This window comes from Sturnus vulgaris, chromosome 12 (assembly GCF_052056855.1).
Source record: "Sturnus vulgaris isolate bStuVul1 chromosome 12, bStuVul1.hap1, whole genome shotgun sequence".
In the NCBI taxonomy this organism is placed as follows: Eukaryota; Metazoa; Chordata; class Aves; order Passeriformes; family Sturnidae; genus Sturnus; species Sturnus vulgaris.
The window spans coordinates 6497501-6517873 of NC_142254.1; the positions used below are offsets into that span (position 1 = coordinate 6497501).

Consider the following 20373-nt stretch of genomic DNA (forward strand, 5'->3'; position numbering starts at 1 on the left):
GGGCTTATTTTCCTTCTTTTTCCTCTAAGCCCAGATGAATTCCTCCTGAAAGGCAGCTCACGCTTCTGCTCTGTCCATTTTTATGCATGCTTACTGTTTTACACATCAAACAGGGTTATGTGTGCTCTTTTAGTAACGCCTGCTGAAGCATGGAAAGGATCAACATTTCATTTTCATTACATTTCATTTATTTCTCTATTTTGGAGGAAGGGTTCCATGAAGTATAAGACAGACATAACTAAAATAAGTTTCTCCAGCAGGTGAAAGGCACTGGTAGCTAATGTATCTCCTCCTAAAGCAGCTGAATTGCAAGTCACAGAGATCTCGAAAAAAATGTCTGCTTGATAATGTCCTTTGCCATGACAAAGTACAGTCACAGGAGTGGTAAAAGGCTAAAAGAATGGCCAGACAAAGACAGATCATCAGTTTGCCTTTAGTTTGAGACTGCTGAAAAGCTGTTACTTGAAAATACCTACCTTGAATACAGGAACACAGAGATTGCCATCTAACATGTATATTTACTCTTTGGTTATATTATTTCAAATGTTACGTAGCTTTAATAGCATGAAATAGAAACCTCTACCTGGTACAGAGGGAGATATTACATCATTGCTGTTACAATGCTCTGCTGCAAAAGGACTTTTAAAGGATTTCTAATGATAATGAAAATATTCTGATACAGCATTAAGGATTTCACTACTGAAATGTGTTTAATGTAAATATGCTGTCAGATACCCTTCAAGTAATTGACAAGAGCAGATGATTAGCAGTGTTCTCAATAGTGTTTTTGCATAATCTTACATTTTGACAGAACTCTTCAGCTGCTTTTTATTGTCAGTGCTCTGCAATCAGTAATACTTTTTCCTTGACATTTACTTTGTCATTATAAATCTTGTAAGTGGTCATTTAACTTGTTCAGTATGCATGTAAGAATATCATTACTAACACGTTTGAAAAACGTCTTCCTGTTGAGGAACTATTGTGAAAGTAAACTTAAAAAACCCTGAAAGAAGTAGGCTGATGAGTGAAATAAATACCTGTCTGTGAGCATTTTCATGCACATTTCAAGGATGATTTTAAAATCTCTCTCTTATTGAGCATTCATTCTTAAGTCATCAAATTCAACATGTTTGTTGGATTTTTTTTATCTGTTACTTTTATTTTAATACTATTGTTCAGTTATGATCATTTACATCTGACTGACCAAAATTAAACTCTTATGATCCATAAGCATTCATAATTACATACTGCATGTAACATTAATAGTCAATATAATAAACCTTCATCTTTATTGAAGCATCTCTTGTTTCTACAGCAGTTCTTTAATCTATCTCAATAGATTTCTAGTGTACAGCTCATATAGATTTGGTCAGTGACAAGGGTTAGAGTAGTCTTGTAGAACATTTACTTGTAGCTGTGAAAAGCCCACATTCATCAGAGGATTAGGTCGATCAGATTGTACCAGGATCAATGGAAGGACTGTGTGATCCCTCTTAGGCTGTAATGTGTTCACCTTCTTTGGAGAGAATTCACATACACACACATTTCTCTGTCTTAAAGCCATTTATCTCAGAATGTCAAATTGCAATAATTAACCATTATTGATCTTAAATTCAATTAACTTCATTAACACAGGTCATGATGAGGGTGCTGGTAAGGGAAAGGCTCTTGACAAGTGTCTTTTCTTATATGACATTGAATGTTCACAATCATGGCTATAAACTATTCATACTGTGCCACAGGAGCATCTTTTAAAAATGACAGGGGTTTGGTTGGTGGTTCAGAAGCGACATTTTAATCCCCTCCCCCTCGTCTCCTAGTTCTCAGGGTTTTCCAGCAAATTTTCTATTCAGGAATCAGTGAACCATTTGTTTCTAGCACATTATCTTATTGTGGCATTATAGCAAACCCCACCTATTCAAATACCCTTCTGTTCAATAGGTACTGGTAGATAGAGACTCATTTACAACAGTGTATATTAGTACAGTTAGCAAATGAGTGAAATGAATATTCAGTGCTTCTTTTTGCTCCACATACAAAACAAGCTGGGGCCATCTTGCAGAGGTAATCCTGAGAATCTCTGCTTGTTTCAAGTCCTAAGATTCATATTGCAGTCAATAGTTGTTTTTCTTAAATGAGGGCTGAATAGCAACTGTGAAAGGACACAAAGCTTTGTTGGCCCACACTGAGCTCCTTTCTTAATAGAGGAACTTCATTATAAGCACAAGTTCACAATAGCTGAAATTGTGATTGAAATCATTTGGATTTCTACTATACCATTCATACAGATGTATAGAGTTTATTGTAAGGAGGCACTGCAGCCAAAATAGCTATTGAAACTACTGTAGAAAGAGCTTCAATGGGAGATGCAAGTTTGCAGCAAAATGAAGGATCAGGCTGAAGGTCTTTTAGTACATTTTGAATGTCTTAAGTAGTCATGATTATTTACAAATAAATCACCAAGGAGAATGACTCACTGTAATGTACTGAAGCGTTTTAGGTGAAAACTTGATTTTTAAAAATTTCGCAGCGAAAGTGGCAGCTCCAGACGTGTGTTAATATTAGCACAGCTAAACACAAATACAGCACCAATTCTAGTTACTGTAAAACTTGTAAGATGTGGACAAATTAGGAGCAACCAAATATGTGGGAAGATTACAGAAAGTAAGGTGCAAGATTTTTTCTTGGTGTAAAAAAAAGGCTAAACCATAATCAGAAGACTGAGAAATGTGCATAAAGAGAAATGACAACATCAGTTTTGTTCAGAAACAGATTTCTGGGACAATTAAATGGTCATTTTGTCACTACATTTGCTATTTCCACTCCACTATACAAAGCATTTACTGAGAAGAGGCAGGGCAGAAGCAGAATGGTTTGATTACTGCATTTGAAGAAACTGAAATTCCCTTACAACATCTGTTTGCTCAGTGAAGGATTATAATAATTACGAGCTATTAGAGCCATATTGAGAACTTCTATGCTCATGGCTGCTTATCCCAGAGTTGGCTGTGAATCTTGTATTAGTTTGTGGAATGCCCTGTGTGCTTTTCAGTGATTAAAAGATGCCACCCAAATGTCTGCCATCAAGCAGAGATTGTGTCATTCTGTGTTTTGGTACCAATTCATACAGAGAATTTGGCTTTGTCTTGCCAGGATGTTGACAGTGACTTTTAACTAAAAAAGAAAACAACCCCCAAAACAAATATTTTTTTTTTCTTTCAATGTTCTGGTAAATATTTTTGTCCATTTGAGGAAATAGTGATTCTGTGCTTAGAAAAATTCTACAGAGTCCAAAGAACAATTAGGGTCAAATGTAACATGAAGCATTTTTCTCTGCTGCTGAACTCCTATTTCACTGACTCCCACTGTCATGTGTGCTTGCATGGAGAGGGGCTCTCTAGAAAATCTGTAGTACTTCACACAAAGCAACTGCCTTGGAAACCAAGGAAAAGCCACTTTTGTCTAACTTAAGAGTGGATCCCATTTATTCATGTTGAATAATTTATACAGCAGATGTAGGTGGGGGTATTTTGCGTTAGTAATGTACTTGGTCATTGAATTTGTGAAGTTTATGTGAAATGTTTGAAACTCTAGGGCTGCTTGTGAGCTGATAGTTCCCCAGTCTGTGCCTGGTTCCCCAATCCCTGGTGGTGTTTCCCCTCCCTGGCTGGGTAGCTGGCCCTTAACTACCCCATGGACAGTGAGGAGCTTCCTGCTCCCTGGAATGGTGTTCATTTGTAACTTTGGTGCACTTGGAGAAAGAGCAGCCTTTCCCAGGGAAGGTGGAGGGGTGGGGAGGGGAGGAAAAGGAGGGTACTACAGGAATGTTGATGAAATGGGATCACAAGACCCTGGAGTGAATCAAACCAAGGAGCAGATGAGACTTCCCACTGGGTGCTCCCAGTCTCTGTTGCTCACTTACCCACTGGGTCTGGTCCTAGTGGTGCTTTGTGAAAAGCTGGTCATGTGGTGGCAGGGAGGCCAAGAAGGTTTTTTCTCCTTTTTCAGCAGGTTCAGCCAGAAATTCCAGGCATATTCCCATAGAAGCTGTTCAAATCTCTACTCCCCTAGAGTGCAAAGGGGAAACAAGATGAATTCCACAAAATATCATAGCAAGGAAGGTCCTTCTGTCATTGTAACAGTCCATAACCTTTCTCAGCCTTTCCACTGGATTACTGTCAACTCTGCCTTGCTTCTGGTAACCAGCTTTGGGCACACACAGTGGACATGAGCTGTGGTACTTTGGCAGTCAGTTGTAGTGTGTGTGTGTGTGTGTGTGACTGCAAATTTAGGTCAAACCTCATAAAATCTGTTCTTCCTGGCCAGAGAGGCTCCAAACTCTTGTTCTTGTGAGGTTTCTCATAAGCATGTCATTCACTCCTGACTGTACAAAAATGATACCTGAAGAAAGTCTATGGAAATCAATACAGGTTTGTTCATTAAATGTTTCAGTAACTTGGACCTTGGGTCTCAACCAAGGCTTTTTAATGTTTGGATCCCTTCTTATCAAAAAGCTCTTGTAGAAGGTGGCAGGTGAACTCTTCAAGCAAAACAGATTTCAGACTAATCCTTGTGCAACCCTACCCACAGAAGAGCACACTGCAGTGTGATGGGATCAGGTGCTCCTCTCCACATCAGAAAACAGCAGTGTTGTTTCAAGGGTGGGTAATTTGAGCAGGTTTTTAGAAAACCCCTGCTCAGCAGGTTGAATTTAGGGAGTTTAGACCCCAGGGGGAAATCAAGGCAGGGTGCAGGTTTGGAGGAGAGAGGCACGATCCATCATGTTCCATGTCCAGCACAGGTCTGGCAGAGTGGGTGTCACAGTGTGCCTGAGCCCTGCTGTGTGCTGGGGGTGGAGAGCTCTTCAGAGGAGAGCTGTGACAATACTTCAGAAACATGCCCTATTTTCCCCACTGTGAAAAGAAGTTTGCTGGCAGTCTGCAGGTTCAGCATTCACTGGATCCCAGCAGCTTGGCTCAGAGGAGAGCTGTAACCACAGGCTCTGGGTTGTGCTGAGCACATGCACCTGTGGGTATTTCACTGGGCGAAATAATTGTTTCAGCTGAAAACTGGCAATTATTTGCAATTATACACATATACTGTATTCACATAAACTCATTGTGAGGAAACGTAGGAACAGAACAAACTTAAGTCATCTCTCCATGTTTTGTGTAAACAGCTGAATTATATATATTAACCTACAGGAGTGACAGGCTCCTTCACTTGTCTTCTTGTCTAGCACCAGACAATTAACTTTTAACTTCTTTTCAGGTTTTCATCTGCAAACTGTGGATAAGTATGTTTCTTCCACAGGGTTGATGTGAAAAATAAAGCACTCATTGAAGCTCTTTAATACCATGGTTAAATGATGCTGTCTAATAGTGCCAAGTTGTTTCTAAGCCATCATTTTATATTAGAGTATGCTGTTTTTTCAGGTGTATATTTAGTGAAGGAGATAATACGTAAATGGGTGATTTTCGCTTGGTCATTTAAGGAACATCTAAATACTGTTTGGTTTCAAAAAAAATGAATGCCTCCCTTATCAGAATTCACAGTTTTTTAATGTTTTCTCTCTTTATTTGTGAGTGGCCTGTGTGACACATTTCTTGTGGCACCATAAAGTCTAAAGTGAATGGGAGACCTGAGTCCTGTACCTTCTTTTAAACTCCCCAAAACCCAGTGGAGTTTGGAATACAGTGATACGAGGAAAAGGTGTCTGATGTAAAATTGCTTTGTTCTGTGCTTATGTGGCCCACTCTGTAATGACATAGAAGCTAATTCCTTGTTATCATCTCTTCATTGTGTGTCCTTGTCCATGTAATTCTCGTCTCTTAACACTTACAGTTGATTTGGCCTCTCTGAAGTCTCTCCAAATGTAATACCAGTCCAGGATGCTGAATCAGAGCAGCTGGCTATCTTCCTCTGGCTTATTTCTGAGCTCTCCGTGGCAGACAGCTGCAGTATTTTCATGAAGGAACAAACAAAGTAGACTTCAAAGTTTTCAGTGCCTAATGATAGCCACCCAATAGATTGGCATCCTATGTCACGTCCATCCACACCACTTCCCAGTGACTTAATCCTACGCTCTCAACGGCATGAAAAGGCTGCAGATTTATCAACATACAAAAAATCCAGCTAAACAAGCATTAATCATGCACATCACATCAAATTAACATGTTCAACATTAATATTCTTGACCTTGCCAGTGGGCAGAATCATCCGTCTTGCAGTGGGCTCGCGCTCCGGTGCGAGGTACCAGGGGCTCGAGCCGGCGCGCGAGAGAAGTGCTGACCTCTTCACTTGGAAATAACATTTCTCTCCCATAATAGACAGTCTTGCCTCTATGAAACAGAACCTTTGACCTTTCTAACAGGAATAATGTCCCTGTCAAGGTGCTGGGTAATCAGTATTGCCATGCCCGTTTAGAGAGTGTTGTCATTTGCCACTCTTGTAAACAGGGCAGTCACTCCTGCCTCCCATCCTGACTGCCTAATGAGGAGCATGAGAGCATCTCTGCCAAGGAGTGAAGTCTCAAATACAATTTCAGTTACATGGGAATTATCAGTTAGTCTCAGTATAGAAATAGCTCATGTTGTGGGTGAAATGTTTGCCTTTCTTGCTGTGAGTGGAAGGCCTGTGGAGTGGGAGTTTTCTAACAGACTAATATAACTCTTTTATATGCCTTCATTTGCATTAGGTCTTTGACTGACTCCATCCACTGAGCTGGTTTTCTCTTGCCTCTGCTCATTAATTTTGTGAATAAGGTTCATTGGCACAGTCAGATCATCTCCATGCTGCTGTTCCTCTCTTGGCTTTCTCTGCACTGGTGTTGGGACTGAGCTGCCTCTTAACTCCAAATGGTCCCACCAAAACGGAGGACTCTGAGGTTTTTTCAAAGATTACTTACATATTTTTAAAATATTCTGTTAGTTTCTCAGGTGGCTGGTGTCTGATTTAAAACAGAATAGGACAAGTGTTTAGGAAAAGGCTGTGCAGCAGGGGCAGTGCCAGGAGCCACCTCTCGTGCAGTGCCATGGAATGGGGAGTGAGGGTCAGGCTGCAGAAGGACTTTCTCTGGCAGACCAGAGACCTAATATGATCCTTTTTCCCCTGTTTCTTTTTTATTGGGAATGTAATATTGATCATGAAGCATTAGGAGCATTTCTGCTCCTGATCCCATTCTGCTGTTACTTTTTTTCCACATGTGAAATATAGATGAGGTCAGGTTCTTTAAGGATTGAGAAGTTTCTTTTCCCAATGAACTCAAAATTAAATGGTTTGGAAGATGACCCTTAGTATTACTTGATGATTTTGAATGATGCATAACAAAGATGATCTATTTTTTTTTAACAAAAAGCCATTTGGTTAAAGCAAAAATATTTCCAAGGAACTAAGTGGTTTTGATAGACTTTTGTAGCTAAGCATTTTTCATGTGAGAAGAATATTGGAATGTTTTGTTCCTTTTCAAGCAAACAGCATATATACTAGTTTAAATATACCCCCAGTGAGCTAATTAAAACAAAAGAAAAAATTTTGGCAAGAAAAAACATAATTAAAACAAGAAATTTCAGAAGTCTTGAAATGAAATATTTGGATACATCCAAGCCAAAATATATGGTCTCAGCTGTTTTTTCCAGGAAATAAGAAAAAAAATCATGCATATAATTGTGTTTTGGAGAACAGTAGACTCCACCTTTAGTGCTGTGGTCCTGTATTTCCAAACAATCTCGAGGAGGTGTGTGTGCAGCCACTCGGTGGGGGATGCTGCCCTGGAGGGGATGACAGCCATGCAGGGTTTTTGCAGCAGGGTCGGGGTGGAGGTGGCAGCTGTGGTGCTGCTGAGCCCAGGACAGGAGCAGGCACAGCTGCTGTGGCTCCGTGGGGCTTCTCTGGAGACCTCTCTGCTCCCGTGCAGTGGATCCCTGGTGTCTGAGCAGAGCCAGGTATATGAGTTTATTACTGTCTATGCAATATGTAGATAATTTTGGACAGTGATGGATCACAATTTATTTCCACTGGCAAAGAAATGATCCATAGCTCAGTTATGAAGGTAATTCCCTCTTGTGTGGAAATGAATTGCATTATACCACAGCTTACCGTTATATATTGATATCAAATGTGTTAATTTCATTGTTACCTAGCACTTTAGTTAATAATTATAACAAATATTAATGAGGGAACTGTCTCTTCTCAACCTCTCTGTGGCTGTACCTGCAGGATGTTTCTGAATCCCTCTCCTATCCTTTTCTCTAGAAACTTAAGTGCCAAGCCAGGCAACAGCTTTCCACTTTTTGTCAAATTCTGTGTCACAGTGACACCACTGCTCAATTTGCAGGCAATTTCCTGTGGGTTATGGTGCCCTGTGAGATGTAAACTAAACACTTTTTTTGAGAACTATGATTTTTTTGGTCCTTTTTGTCTGGAAAAACAAAGCCCAGAACTGCCTAATTTCTTCCATTTCCACTCTTATTAACTTCTGCCACTAGAATTGCCTTTAAAGTTGTTTCTTTTCCCCTCAGACTTTGCTGTTGAGGCATTGAAGAACAGTTTTACAGATGCCCTGCTGTTCAAACATTTATTCTACACTTGAAAAATATCAAACTACGAGTCTTTTTTGGCCTTTTTTTTTAATTTCTTTTTTTTTTACATAATAGGGTAATGGCTAAGTAAGGATGATCTGGTGACAGTGCTTCTTATAAACAGTCTGTCCTCCAAGCAGTGAATCACAGTAGAATACCTTTTTACCATCTCCTCCTGACTTTATTCTCTCCTTTCACAGTCTCTTTGCTTTTCCTGTAGGTACTTCACCAAACAAGAGATTTCTTTGCTGTGGGCCTCCTTGTCCTTGTTTCTGGTGCAGTGAAGCTGTCACCTTCCCCTGTTCTCACACAGAGCATTTTGCCCCTGGGCAGGGTGTGGTGGGCAGGGACACCTTCCTCTAGACCAGGTTTCATCCCTTCTCTCCTCGTGCAGGGGAAGGAGCAGAAGGAGCCCTTGGAACTGTCATTTTTTTTTTCAAAGTTGCAGATTGCTGGGTTAAATTCCACACTGTCGTTTGTGCCTCATTTCCTGCATTTCTGGATCAAAGACTGATGTCACAAGTTGGCTTCACAACTTGAGCTTAGGAAGGGGAACAGCTAGAGAGGAGGCAGCTCCTGGTTAACACGCAAATATGCTTGATAGTTGGTGAAAAGGGCAAAGAAAGCATGAAAGGTAAATAGATTTACATTTAAATGAGCCGCATGCTGGAGGTTTTCCCTAATGTAAAAGTCACTCTCTAAAAAAGCTGTGAATGTGACAAGTCTTTCAGTTCAAACAAAATTCATAAGACTTCAGCAGGAAGAGAAATAAAAATGTAAAGAATAACACACTAATTAGGGAGTTGGTTCTGTACCCTCTGTTTGTGTTGGTGTGCAGGGATGGAGCCCTTGGATTTGGAATGTGATGTGGTGGTGGGAATGGGTGGCACACACTCAGACTGGTGCTCAGCAGCCAGAAAAAAAACTAAAAAACCCTAAAAAACTAGAAAAAAAACAGATAAAACTAAAGTCAGGTATTCTCAGAGTGCCTTGGTGTGGCACCCCAACCTGCAGGTGTCAATGAGGTCTCTTTAAGACAGATAGTGTGGTGATAACTTTGGGTGTTCTTTACTTTTTGAAAAGGAAATTATTATGCAGTTTCAAAACAGAGGCAAAGAAACTGGAGTTGTAAAAGAAAATCTGTTCCCACAAGGTGGAATAGGAAAAGGGTATATTTGCTTCCAAATAAGGGGTTTCATGCCATGATTCCTTTCTTCCATCCTTCCTTATTCAGTGGGATTTGGTGTGGTTGAGAGAGAAGCAGTTAACAGTCTGCACATTATCAGTAGTGATGCAAAATTTTTCAGCTTTAGAGAGTAATTTGAAGTGCTCTGGTCTCCTTTGCTAAAGTTCTGAAAATCCACTTTTTCAATTCTATGTATTGGTTTTGTTGCAAGTATTTGCAGACAGATGCTGAACCTTACTTCAAGTTGCTGCTGTGTCTTTGATATACATAAAATAATAATACTTTTTTTCAAAATATTTTGAAAAAGCATAAAAAAGAGCAAAATAGCACAGTTCTATTTCATTGGAATGGCATACTTGTTTCCAAAGTCTGATCTTTTTACCAGCACCTTTGAAGCATCTTATGATAATTTTTTTAAACATAATTCTTTCAAACTCTGTGCTCCCAAATTTTAAAAAACGAGAATTGATGCTTGAATTTTCTGCATTGAAATTATCTGAAGTATTTAATCATTATTATGTGTTGCTCTTATGTGATATGTTTGTGCTTTCAAAGGTTTAACTTGTGTTCTGAGGATCAGATTATAACTTTGCATGCTTGGAGGAAGATTTGCTACCATTCATCCATGTGAAAGAACAGTAGTGAATATTTCGTATTACCTAACTGAACGAAGAAATACTCCATGTGAAACTAAAAGCCTGATTTCATTGTCACTTTAACAGTTGTTTTGTCTCTTGTGGTTTTCTGATAACATTTAAACATGTTTTCCCTGAAAGAAGTTTGCAAGGTTTAATACCATGTGTGTGATACCTACTGTAGTGTTCTACATTTTTCAGTCTGTTGGTTAAAGTAGAGCTTTTTGGGGTGTAAACTGCTATCTTCTCTGCACTATTGCCTGAAGAAACAAGCTATAGGTTGTTCAAGATACAAATACCCTACATATTCCAGATGTGTTGCAGAGAAGGTAAAATGTCAGGTTTCTTTAACCACAGAGTATACTGATAATGTGAGTTTTTTCAGTTTATAAATATCTTTGTGAGAGATTCTAAATTACACTGAAGAGAGTCATATTCTATTTTTGCTTTCCTGCAAATTAATGCATTATATAGAAATAGATAATTTTGATTAGTTAATGATACCTTTCTTATAATGTTCCCACAATTTTCTTGCCAAAAAGCAAAACTTAGGTAGACCTAGTGTATGTAAAACAGAAGCACAGAAGCACCACGGAAAAAAATTGTTTACTGTCAGTTGCCAACTGTCCTATTCAAGAAGAGTATCTTAGATTTACATCACCAGTTGCATTACTTGAGGGGAAAAAAAGACAGGATCCCTGTTGGGTGTCCGTGTAGCTTATGCTGAGTAAATATTGACAAAGTAGTCTAAAGAGCAAACACTTTGACATTTGTAAGGTCCACTGGAAGGTCTTGTATATATTTATACAGCAAGAATGAGTGCAGCATACCAATTTCATTGAACTACCTCCTGATATAATTCTGCATGGGATTTCTTGTTGAGGAAGTTATGTTTAAATGGGAATGGGATATTTGTTACACCCATAAAGAATATCCTCAAATTGCTTTGAATGAGTTGTTTCCAAGGGTTACATCACTTGCATTTAACCATCTCTTCTAAAATATGACATGACTAATGATGATAGCTTTAAAAAAATCTAATTTTTAAAATTTATTTTAACTGGCAATTTTTTTACTTTGTAGAAATTCTTGATGTTTGTTGTGCACTATATTTATTAAAGATCGAGTCTCAAAACTGTAATGAGCAAAAAATGCTTGCTTAATTTAAATTGTGAATCTGTCTGTTAAGAAATGCATTAGGGGTAGGAGAAGCATAAGACATATTAATTGACAGACAGGAACTGCTGTCTCTGAGGTTGATACAAGTAATTTATTACTTTAGAAATGAATGCCACCTCCAGAATGTGCTTCATTAATTTCAAATTTAGTTTTAATTTCAAGCTGTTGCCCCTTGAGAAGAATAAGGTGGCAAATTATGTTTGAAGAGCAGATTTTTTTTCTTGCTCTGAAGAAACACTAATTTTTAACTGTTTAATTTTACAAATAAGTACACTTCTTTGGCTAAAGCAAAAGTATGATGAGCAGAAACTAACTCATGTTTTCTTCTCTTCATAATAGCCTATGTTTCAGATGAGCTAAAAGCAGCAGCACTGGTGGAAGAAGATGTGGAACCCGATGAAAATGCAGTTGATGGGGAGCCTTCAGCAAAGTATGCATGTCCAGAAAAAGACTTCAGTAAGAACTGCCAAAGCTACCAAAACTCTCCAGCAGCTGAGTTCTCTAGCCATGAAATGGACAGTGAGTCCCACATCAGTGAGACAAGTGACCGCATGGCAGACTTTGAGAGCAGCTCCATTAAAAATGAGGAAGAGAGCAAGGAGGTTTCCATACCACTGGAAGACTCCACGGTGTCTGATAGTTTAGAACAAATGAAGGCCGTGTATAATAACTTCCTCTCCAATTCCTACTGGTCCAATCTCAATTTGAACCTTCACCAGCCAATTTCAGAAAAAAACAACGGTAGCAGCAGCAGTAGCAGCAGCAGCAGCAGCAGTTGTGGAAGTGGCAGCTTTGACTGGCACCAGACTGCGATGGCCAAAACACTGCAGCAAGTTTCTCAGAGCAGAATTCTGCCTGAACCAAGCCTTTTTAGCACAGTCCAGCTGTACAGACAGAGCAGTAAGCTCTATGGCTCTATATTCACTGGAGCCAGTAAATTCCGCTGTAAAGACTGCAGTGCTGCCTACGATACTTTAGTAGAATTAACAGTGCACATGAATGAAACAGGACATTATCGAGATGACAACCATGAAACAGATAACAATAACCCCAAAAGATGGTCCAAACCTCGCAAACGTTCTTTGCTTGAAATGGAGGGGAAAGAAGATGCCCAGAAAGTGCTAAAGTGTATGTACTGTGGTCATTCATTTGAATCTCTTCAGGATTTGAGTGTTCATATGATCAAAACAAAACACTACCAAAAAGTGCCTCTGAAGGAACCTGTTACCCCTGTAGCAGCAAAAATTATCCCAGCTACTAGAAAGAAAGCATCACTGGAGCTTGAACTTCCAAGTTCTCCAGACTCCACGGCTGGGACACCAAAAGCCACAATCTCAGATAGTAACGATGCACTTCAAAAGAATTCCAATCCCTACATTACGCCAAATAACCGCTACGGTCACCAGAACGGTGCCAGCTACGCCTGGCACTTTGAGGCAAGGAAATCTCAGATTCTGAAGTGCATGGAGTGTGGAAGTTCGCATGACACCCTGCAGGAGCTCACGGCTCACATGATGGTGACGGGACATTTTATTAAAGTCACTAACTCTGCCATGAAAAAAGGGAAACCAATTATAGAAGCCCCAGCCACACCAACTATAACGTCCTTAGTAGATGAGAAGGTCCAGTCTGTGCCACTAGCTGCCACCACCTTTACATCTCCTTCCAACACACCTTCTAGTGTTTCCCCTAAATTAAATGTTGAGATTAAAAAAGAAGTAGATAAGGAAAGAGTCATTGCTGATGACAAAATGAAAGACAAAGAGAAGTCAAGTGAAGATGAGGAGAAGTATGATATCTCCTCAAAATACCATTACTTGACTGAAAATGACCTAGAAGAAAGCCCTAAGGGGGGATTAGATATATTGAAGTCTTTAGAAAACACAGTTACATCAGCTATAAACAAAGCCCAGAATGGCACACCGAGCTGGGGTGGCTACCCCAGCATTCATGCTGCCTACCAGCTGCCTAATATGATGAAGCTGTCCTTGGGCTCATCTGGGAAGACTACGCCCTTAAAACCTATGTTTGGAAACAATGAACTAGTATCACCAACTAAAAACCAGCCCTTAGTGTCTCCACCCAGCAGTCAGACCTCACCCGTGCCAAAAACAAACTTTCATGCCATGGAAGAATTGGTGAAGAAGGTCACTGAGAAGGTGGCTAAAGTGGAGGAGAAGATGAAAGAGCCCGAAGGAAAGCTCTCCCCACTGAAGCGTGCGACGCCTTCGCCGTGCAGCAGTGAAGTCAGCGAACCCCTTAAGATGGAGCCCCCCAATGATGGTGGCTTTAAAAGCCAGCAGAACAGCCCAGTTCCTCAGAGAGATGGTTGCAAAGATAGCCCAACTGTAGAACCTGTGGAAAATGGGAAAGAGCCTGTGAAATCCATTGTAGGATCTTTAAGTAGCAGCACAGCCATCATTACTGACCACCCTCCTGAACAGCCATTTGTAAATCCCTTAAGTGCACTGCAGTCCGTCATGAATATTCACCTTGGCAAGGCAGCAAAGCCATCCTTGCCTGCTCTGGACCCAATGAGCATGCTTTTTAAAATGAGCAACAGTTTGGCAGAAAAGGCTGCAGTGGCCACCCCACCTCTACAGTCCAAAAAATCAGACCACTTAGACCGTTATTTTTATCATGTCAACAATGACCAACCCATAGATTTGACGAAAGGCAAGAGTGACAAAAGCTGCTCTTTGGGTTCAGCGCTTTTGTCATCCACATCGACATCTTCTGCATCTTCTTCATCTACAGTGACAACAGCAAAGACATCTGCAGTCGTGTCATTCATGTCAAACTCGCCGCTACGCGAGAATGCCTTGTCAGATATATCTGATATGCTGAAGAACCTGACAGAAAGTCACACATCAAAATCTTCCACACCTTCCAGCATATCTGAGAAATCTGACATTGATGGTACCACAATAGAGGAACCAGAAGAGAGTACACCAGCTCAGAAAAGGAAGGGACGTCAGTCTAACTGGAACCCTCAGCACTTGCTCATATTGCAGGCCCAGTTTGCAGCCAGCTTACGGCAGACTTCAGAGGGGAAATACATCATGTCAGACTTGAGCCCTCAAGAAAGAATGCACATTTCCAGGTTTACGGGACTCTCAATGACCACAATTAGCCACTGGCTGGCCAATGTGAAATACCAGCTCCGAAGGACGGGGGGAACTAAGTTCCTTAAAAATTTGGACACTGGGCACCCAGTGTTCTTTTGTAATGACTGTGCTTCACAGATCAGAACTCCTTCAACTTATATCAGTCATCTTGAATCGCATCTGGGTTTCAGGTTAAGAGACTTGTCCAAACTGTCCAGTGAACAGATTAACAATCAGATAGCACAAGCAAAGTCACCATCTGAAAAACTGGTGACGTCCTCTCCAGAGGAAGATATCGGAACTTCTTATCAGTGCAAACTTTGTAACAGGACTTTTGCAAGCAAGCATGCTGTTAAACTTCATCTTAGTAAAACACATGGGAAGTCACCAGAGGATCATCTTCTGTACGTTTCGGAGTTAGAGAAGCAGTAGCATTTGCTTTTGATTAAAATAACTGTAATTTGCTTTGAGGAAAACTGTCAAAGACGCCTTAAAGCTACTGTTTAGTTCTTGGCACATGTTCTTATTTTAACTCCAGAGTCGCTCTGGGCTGAACTGTTTTGTATAACTGTACAGTGTTTAAATAGAGGTGCATAATCAGCTGTTGTTACTGGTAAAATATGAAGGTTAAAATGCAGTGGTAAGTGTTTGGAACTTTGTGTAAATTGGATTTAGTTGCTGTGCATCCCTCTGATGCATCAAGCTGCATGCATTAACAGACAGTTTAATTAAGCATTTATAACTAATTCTGGTGCACTTTTTCATGTGACCTAAGTGTGCTGGTATTTCTCACCCTATAATCTTTAGCCCTCTGAGTACTTTGAAGCACTTTTGCATTAATTTGGTAAAAATGTAAGGATATGCTTTTTTTTTAGATCCTTACTAGCTTAGTTCTGATTACTAATATGAACCTCCATTTATGCAGAGGTGTCTCACACCTTGAAATTTAAAAATATAATTTTCACATTGAAACATAGATGTATATATTGTATAGATTTCAAAATCTCTTATGGAAAATGTGATTGTGGTTAATGCCATTTTCTTTTTTTTCAGCATTTTTAGCAGCAGCGAGGTTTGTACCTGATAAGCCCCAGGTATAAACTGTACCTATATATAGTGTATATTTCATTTTTTTTTAAGATCTAACGATTTTTCCTTTAACAATCAAGCATTGTAAATTATGTGATAAAAGATACCACAGATAGCATTTATAAAGTATTCAGAAACATTATTCTTAAAGCAAAGTATGTTTTGCTTTGTTTTGCTATACAGTACATCTATATTAAGAGAGGTTCATGTTTAAATTATACATATTTATTAGTGTTGCTATCATTTGTTTGGTTTTTTGTCTTGTTTTTTTTTTTTTTCTTTTTAAAATTGTCTGAAGAAACAGAAGCCACGGACTGCATTCCTGGCCTGCATTCTAACTGTTTTGCACAACATGACTTTTAAAGGTATTTATTAGTAAAAAAAAAAAAAAAAATAAAATAAAAAGAGAAAATTCAAAATAAACTCAGTGCTCAAAGGGTTAAATCTATTTGAAAAACTTGTACTGTATTTCCTAAACATTGATAAAGCCTTTAAAATGTTTGTACTGTAATACTTTGCTTAAAAAGTTATGAGGCATTCTGTGATATAACCTCTTTTACTTATTTATAAGCGCTCTTGGTTGTTATTTCCTATTGTAGAATGCCTTTTTATTTCAATTGGTAACTTTCTGTTTTGTTCTGCCTAATTATTCTCCCAAGATTCCATACTGCAGCTTTATCTTTAGGCATATGAAAGGTAACCCGTGGTTACCAGCACACTAAGTGATTCTGTTCGTCTCCATTTTTGGCAGTTAATTTGCAGAAGTAACTGACAGCTGACACCATATGAGAATCTATGTATAAAATATTGGCATGTAAACAGCACAGACACTGTAATGCACTCTGTGCCCTGTTTTGTTGTTGACAATGAAGCACCATTATATGACTCTTCATATAACCTTTTTTTCTACAGCAGCATTAAAATTGTCTTTTTGCTATAATTTTGTGTTGCGTTCACAATTATGTCTGAAATGTGCTACGACTAACGAGCACATTAAAATTAAATTGTATGCTATCTGTTTATGACTGAAGCTTGAGTAGGTTTCTTCATCTGCCAGGTGCTGGCAGTCAAAAGCTGCACATAAATCACTGGAGTTTTAGTGAACTTTAGCATTTAAAGAGCAGGGTAGCACTTATTCAAAGGCTGCATTAACAGAGTTTTTTCCCCCAGAAGAGATAAATGAGCGTTATAACTCCCTTTTAAGCATCAGGTAAGGCTGGCTGTGGAGAGGGGGGGTTAGCAGCAGTGCATGGCAAAGCAAAGAGGTGTTTTGCTGTGAGTTCAGACCCAGGCAGGCAGCACTGCTCACCCACCTTCCTCCTGAATGCATCGGGCAGGGTCTGCACCCGAGGGTGTTCCACAGCTCACAGAATCCCCTTCCACCTACCCAGCATTTCCAAATGACAGGAGAAGGAACCTGAGACCAGTGACTTCAACTTTGTGGTTTTGAAGTGAGTCCTCTTCTGGCCCTACCTGCTGCCAGGCAGCATTCCCGGCAGGTAGAGAGGGGGAGAGGAGGTAAATGAACACACCAAAGAAAAGCAAACAATCTGGAGCATTTATATGATAATGACAGACTTTTACTGGTGTTGACAGGTCATCCCATCAAAAACCATTGGAAACAATTTGCATCTCCAAACGCCGATATTACTATGCATGTAAGTAATGTCTTCTGTCAGTCAGGGGAATTCTGGCTCCAGAGATGGTTACATAGGAACCAAACCCACCATTACAGAACTTCAGTATCCTGAGTGAGAACTACCATCCCAATGTAAAATGTACAGTTTCCTTTTTTTGTTGTTTTTAAAAATCCACCCTCTTCCAGTAAGCAAGTAATTGAATCTTCGATTCTCTTTACCTTTCCATCTTCTTTCCATTTTTCCATCTTTCTCTGTAACGTTAAAGCCAGTACCATGTCTGAAAAATGTGTTGGAGTGTTTTGCTCATTCTATGGCAAATGCTGCTAGGTGGACAAAGTGAATGGGATCAGGGCTTTGGGTTTTTTCCTCCTCTTTTGGCTCAAGCTTGTGTCTGATTATAAGGTCATTTGTGTGTCAATGTTTATGGCCTCAGCTCAAATTCCAGCAATAAAATCACAGCAGTTTTACTGGTTGACTGTACCATCCCAGGAGTCTCTCACTTAGTGAGGAAAGGAACCTGGCTGGCTGAAGTCTTCCCTGGAGCCTCCCAGGTGCCTGTCCACATTTTTACAAATACATGATCTCAGTCTAAACCCAGCCAAACTTTTTACCTCTACAGCAGAGAATTCCTCTTTTGAAAATTATAACAGCTTAAATATAGTATTTGGTTGCAAACCAGAAATTCACACATAAGGAGACTGGCAGATTATTGCATATATTGTCAATCAATGTATTTTTAAGATGCACCATTGACTTATAATAGTAGTGCTCAAAGCTCTATGCAATACTGTTATCTGGGACATGGGAGGGAGTAAAAGCAAGAGACTGCAGAGTCTGCAGGGTTCTTTCCATTTACTCTTAAAATACAGGCAGGGGATTTGATGAGCTGATGTAGCCTCCCTGACCTGGTAAAAATCAGTTCTTGGGCCTGACTTACCTGAGTCTGAAAGTGCAGTGAGATGCACCAGGTACAAATTCAGGGAGTGTCCAGATCTGCCAGCAGAAAGGACTTTTTAAATTTGCTTCTTACAATGTGCTTGAAACTTTGCAAATGAATGGCTAGTCAGGATCTGAATATCCCAAATTTATTAAAATAAAGTTCAGCTTGCATTTCAGAACCTCCAGGACTGGCATACAAATGCGATTTCACATTATAAAGAATTTAGAGAATCAATGAACTAGAATAATGTTCTTTTCATCCATACACTGGTATGTATATTGGCATGGTAACTATTAGTGCTAACCAAATCACCAACCTAGCTGTGTTGAGATAATTTTTTTCCTATTAGACAAACACGAAAGTATAAATATAGGGTTTGAAAAAAAGCATCTGACTTCCGACTTTTGCTTTGCATTTGATATTTTATTTAGAAATATGCAGATCAAGTGCAAGAGAAAACAAAATGCCTCAAGAAAGAGGTTAAAAATGAAATTGTGATGGGTGAGAAGAGCTCTAAATCACAGGTGTATAAAGGTGACCCTGGTCTAACCCCACCCAAGTAGTGGCTTGTTGCAGCATACTGTATATCTTCCAGCCATCACATTTACGCAGTATCTTAAAATAACATTTGTGATAAATGTGCAATTTAACTAATTTATGGTGCTATGATGTGCTCAGGGCTACATGCAAGATGAAAATCTTAAATGGAGCTTGAACAGCTCACTTCACAACAAGAAATCAATATGCCAGATCTTAGAGAGCTGTTCACTGGAGTCAACATTTAGCAAAAGAAAAAAAAAAAAATCAGGGAATGTATCTTTAAGTTTTAGTGAGTTGGAAATCTAAAATTAACTGAAATGTGACTTTCAGGCTAGAGTAAGGAACTTTTTCTGAAACCAAAATCTTTCTAGAATCTTCATTATATTTTATTTTTGTATTAAAATTGAAAGGATATTATTTTAATTATGTGGGTGCTTTTGTGGTAACCACTATGTGCAATTTTTTTATCCAAACCAAGGCAGATTAGTGTTATCAATATGGGAATTATCTGTTGCATTTAAATATGGCTGTGTATTTTGCTATATAAAGCTAAATATGATATGACTCTGCATGTTATGACAGCGAAAAAAATCTGGCTATACTTTGAGATTTAAAAAAATACTGGCATGTATTGAACGGAAGAACCTTTTTTAGTTTTGCAAGTTCTTATTTCAGCTGCAACAGAAAAAAAAAAGGAACAGTGGTGCAAGTGGAACAGAGACGACTGGTAATAAAGCTAAATTTAATTAATAAATTTTGTATCTTAAAGTACGCCTTCAGAGAGCCTTATATATTTCCTAGAAAAATATAAAATTATTATGATCACTGCTGCCTGCTTTGTTTGGGTAACTTTTTGTTACAAGAGTATGCTGGAGCTTTGCTAGGTGGTCTGTTACCCACACTGCTCCACAGAGCTGAAATACAGGGAATGGTCGTAAAACTAAACTTTATCAAGGAAAATAGAAAAAAATATTCAAGATGACCAACTTTATAAAAGGCACTGGATTGTCCTGTTCGCCAAGGATGAAATAGCACTTAATACTTGATTGGATAGTTACTGTTTTAGCATGGAAATACAAATGTGTAACTCCCTTGAGTATCACTAGTAAATACATACAATCTCTAGGAAAAAAAAAAAAAATACAGTAAATTCTCTTCTCCTGGGACTCTGTGCCAAGATGTGCCTTCCAGCCCTTGCTTGACCTGCTGTAGGTAAATGAGAGAAGGAGAAATAATTATGGAACTGCCATCTCGGAACATGAAAGTGGCTCTGTTGGTCGGGGTGTGGTAACAGTGAATTTTGTTGAGTTTTCAGTAATTATCCTGTAATAATGAAAGCCTTGTATATGTTTAAGACTATAATATTACAGCCCTCATTGAAGAGTATTTGCATAAGAAGTCAATCTTTTACCAGTGAAGGAAGAAGGAACCAGGGTCGTTTACAGAGGCGAGTGGAATTATGTATTAACGCATCATTA

General features: G+C 39.2%; 1 protein-coding gene across 1 annotated transcript in view; it reads left to right on the forward strand.

Moving 5' to 3' along the window:
• The window catches only part of TSHZ3 (teashirt zinc finger homeobox 3), a 63695-nt gene extending 46980 nt beyond the window's left edge, over window positions 1–16715 (forward strand). The window contains exon 2 of the mRNA XM_014882200.2: window positions 11919–16715. Coding sequence (XP_014737686.1) covers window positions 11919–15118 — 3200 coding nt within the window. The 3' untranslated portion in view covers window positions 15119–16715. The remainder of the gene's footprint in view (window positions 1–11918) is intronic.
• Window positions 16716–20373: the final 3658 nt, after the last annotated feature.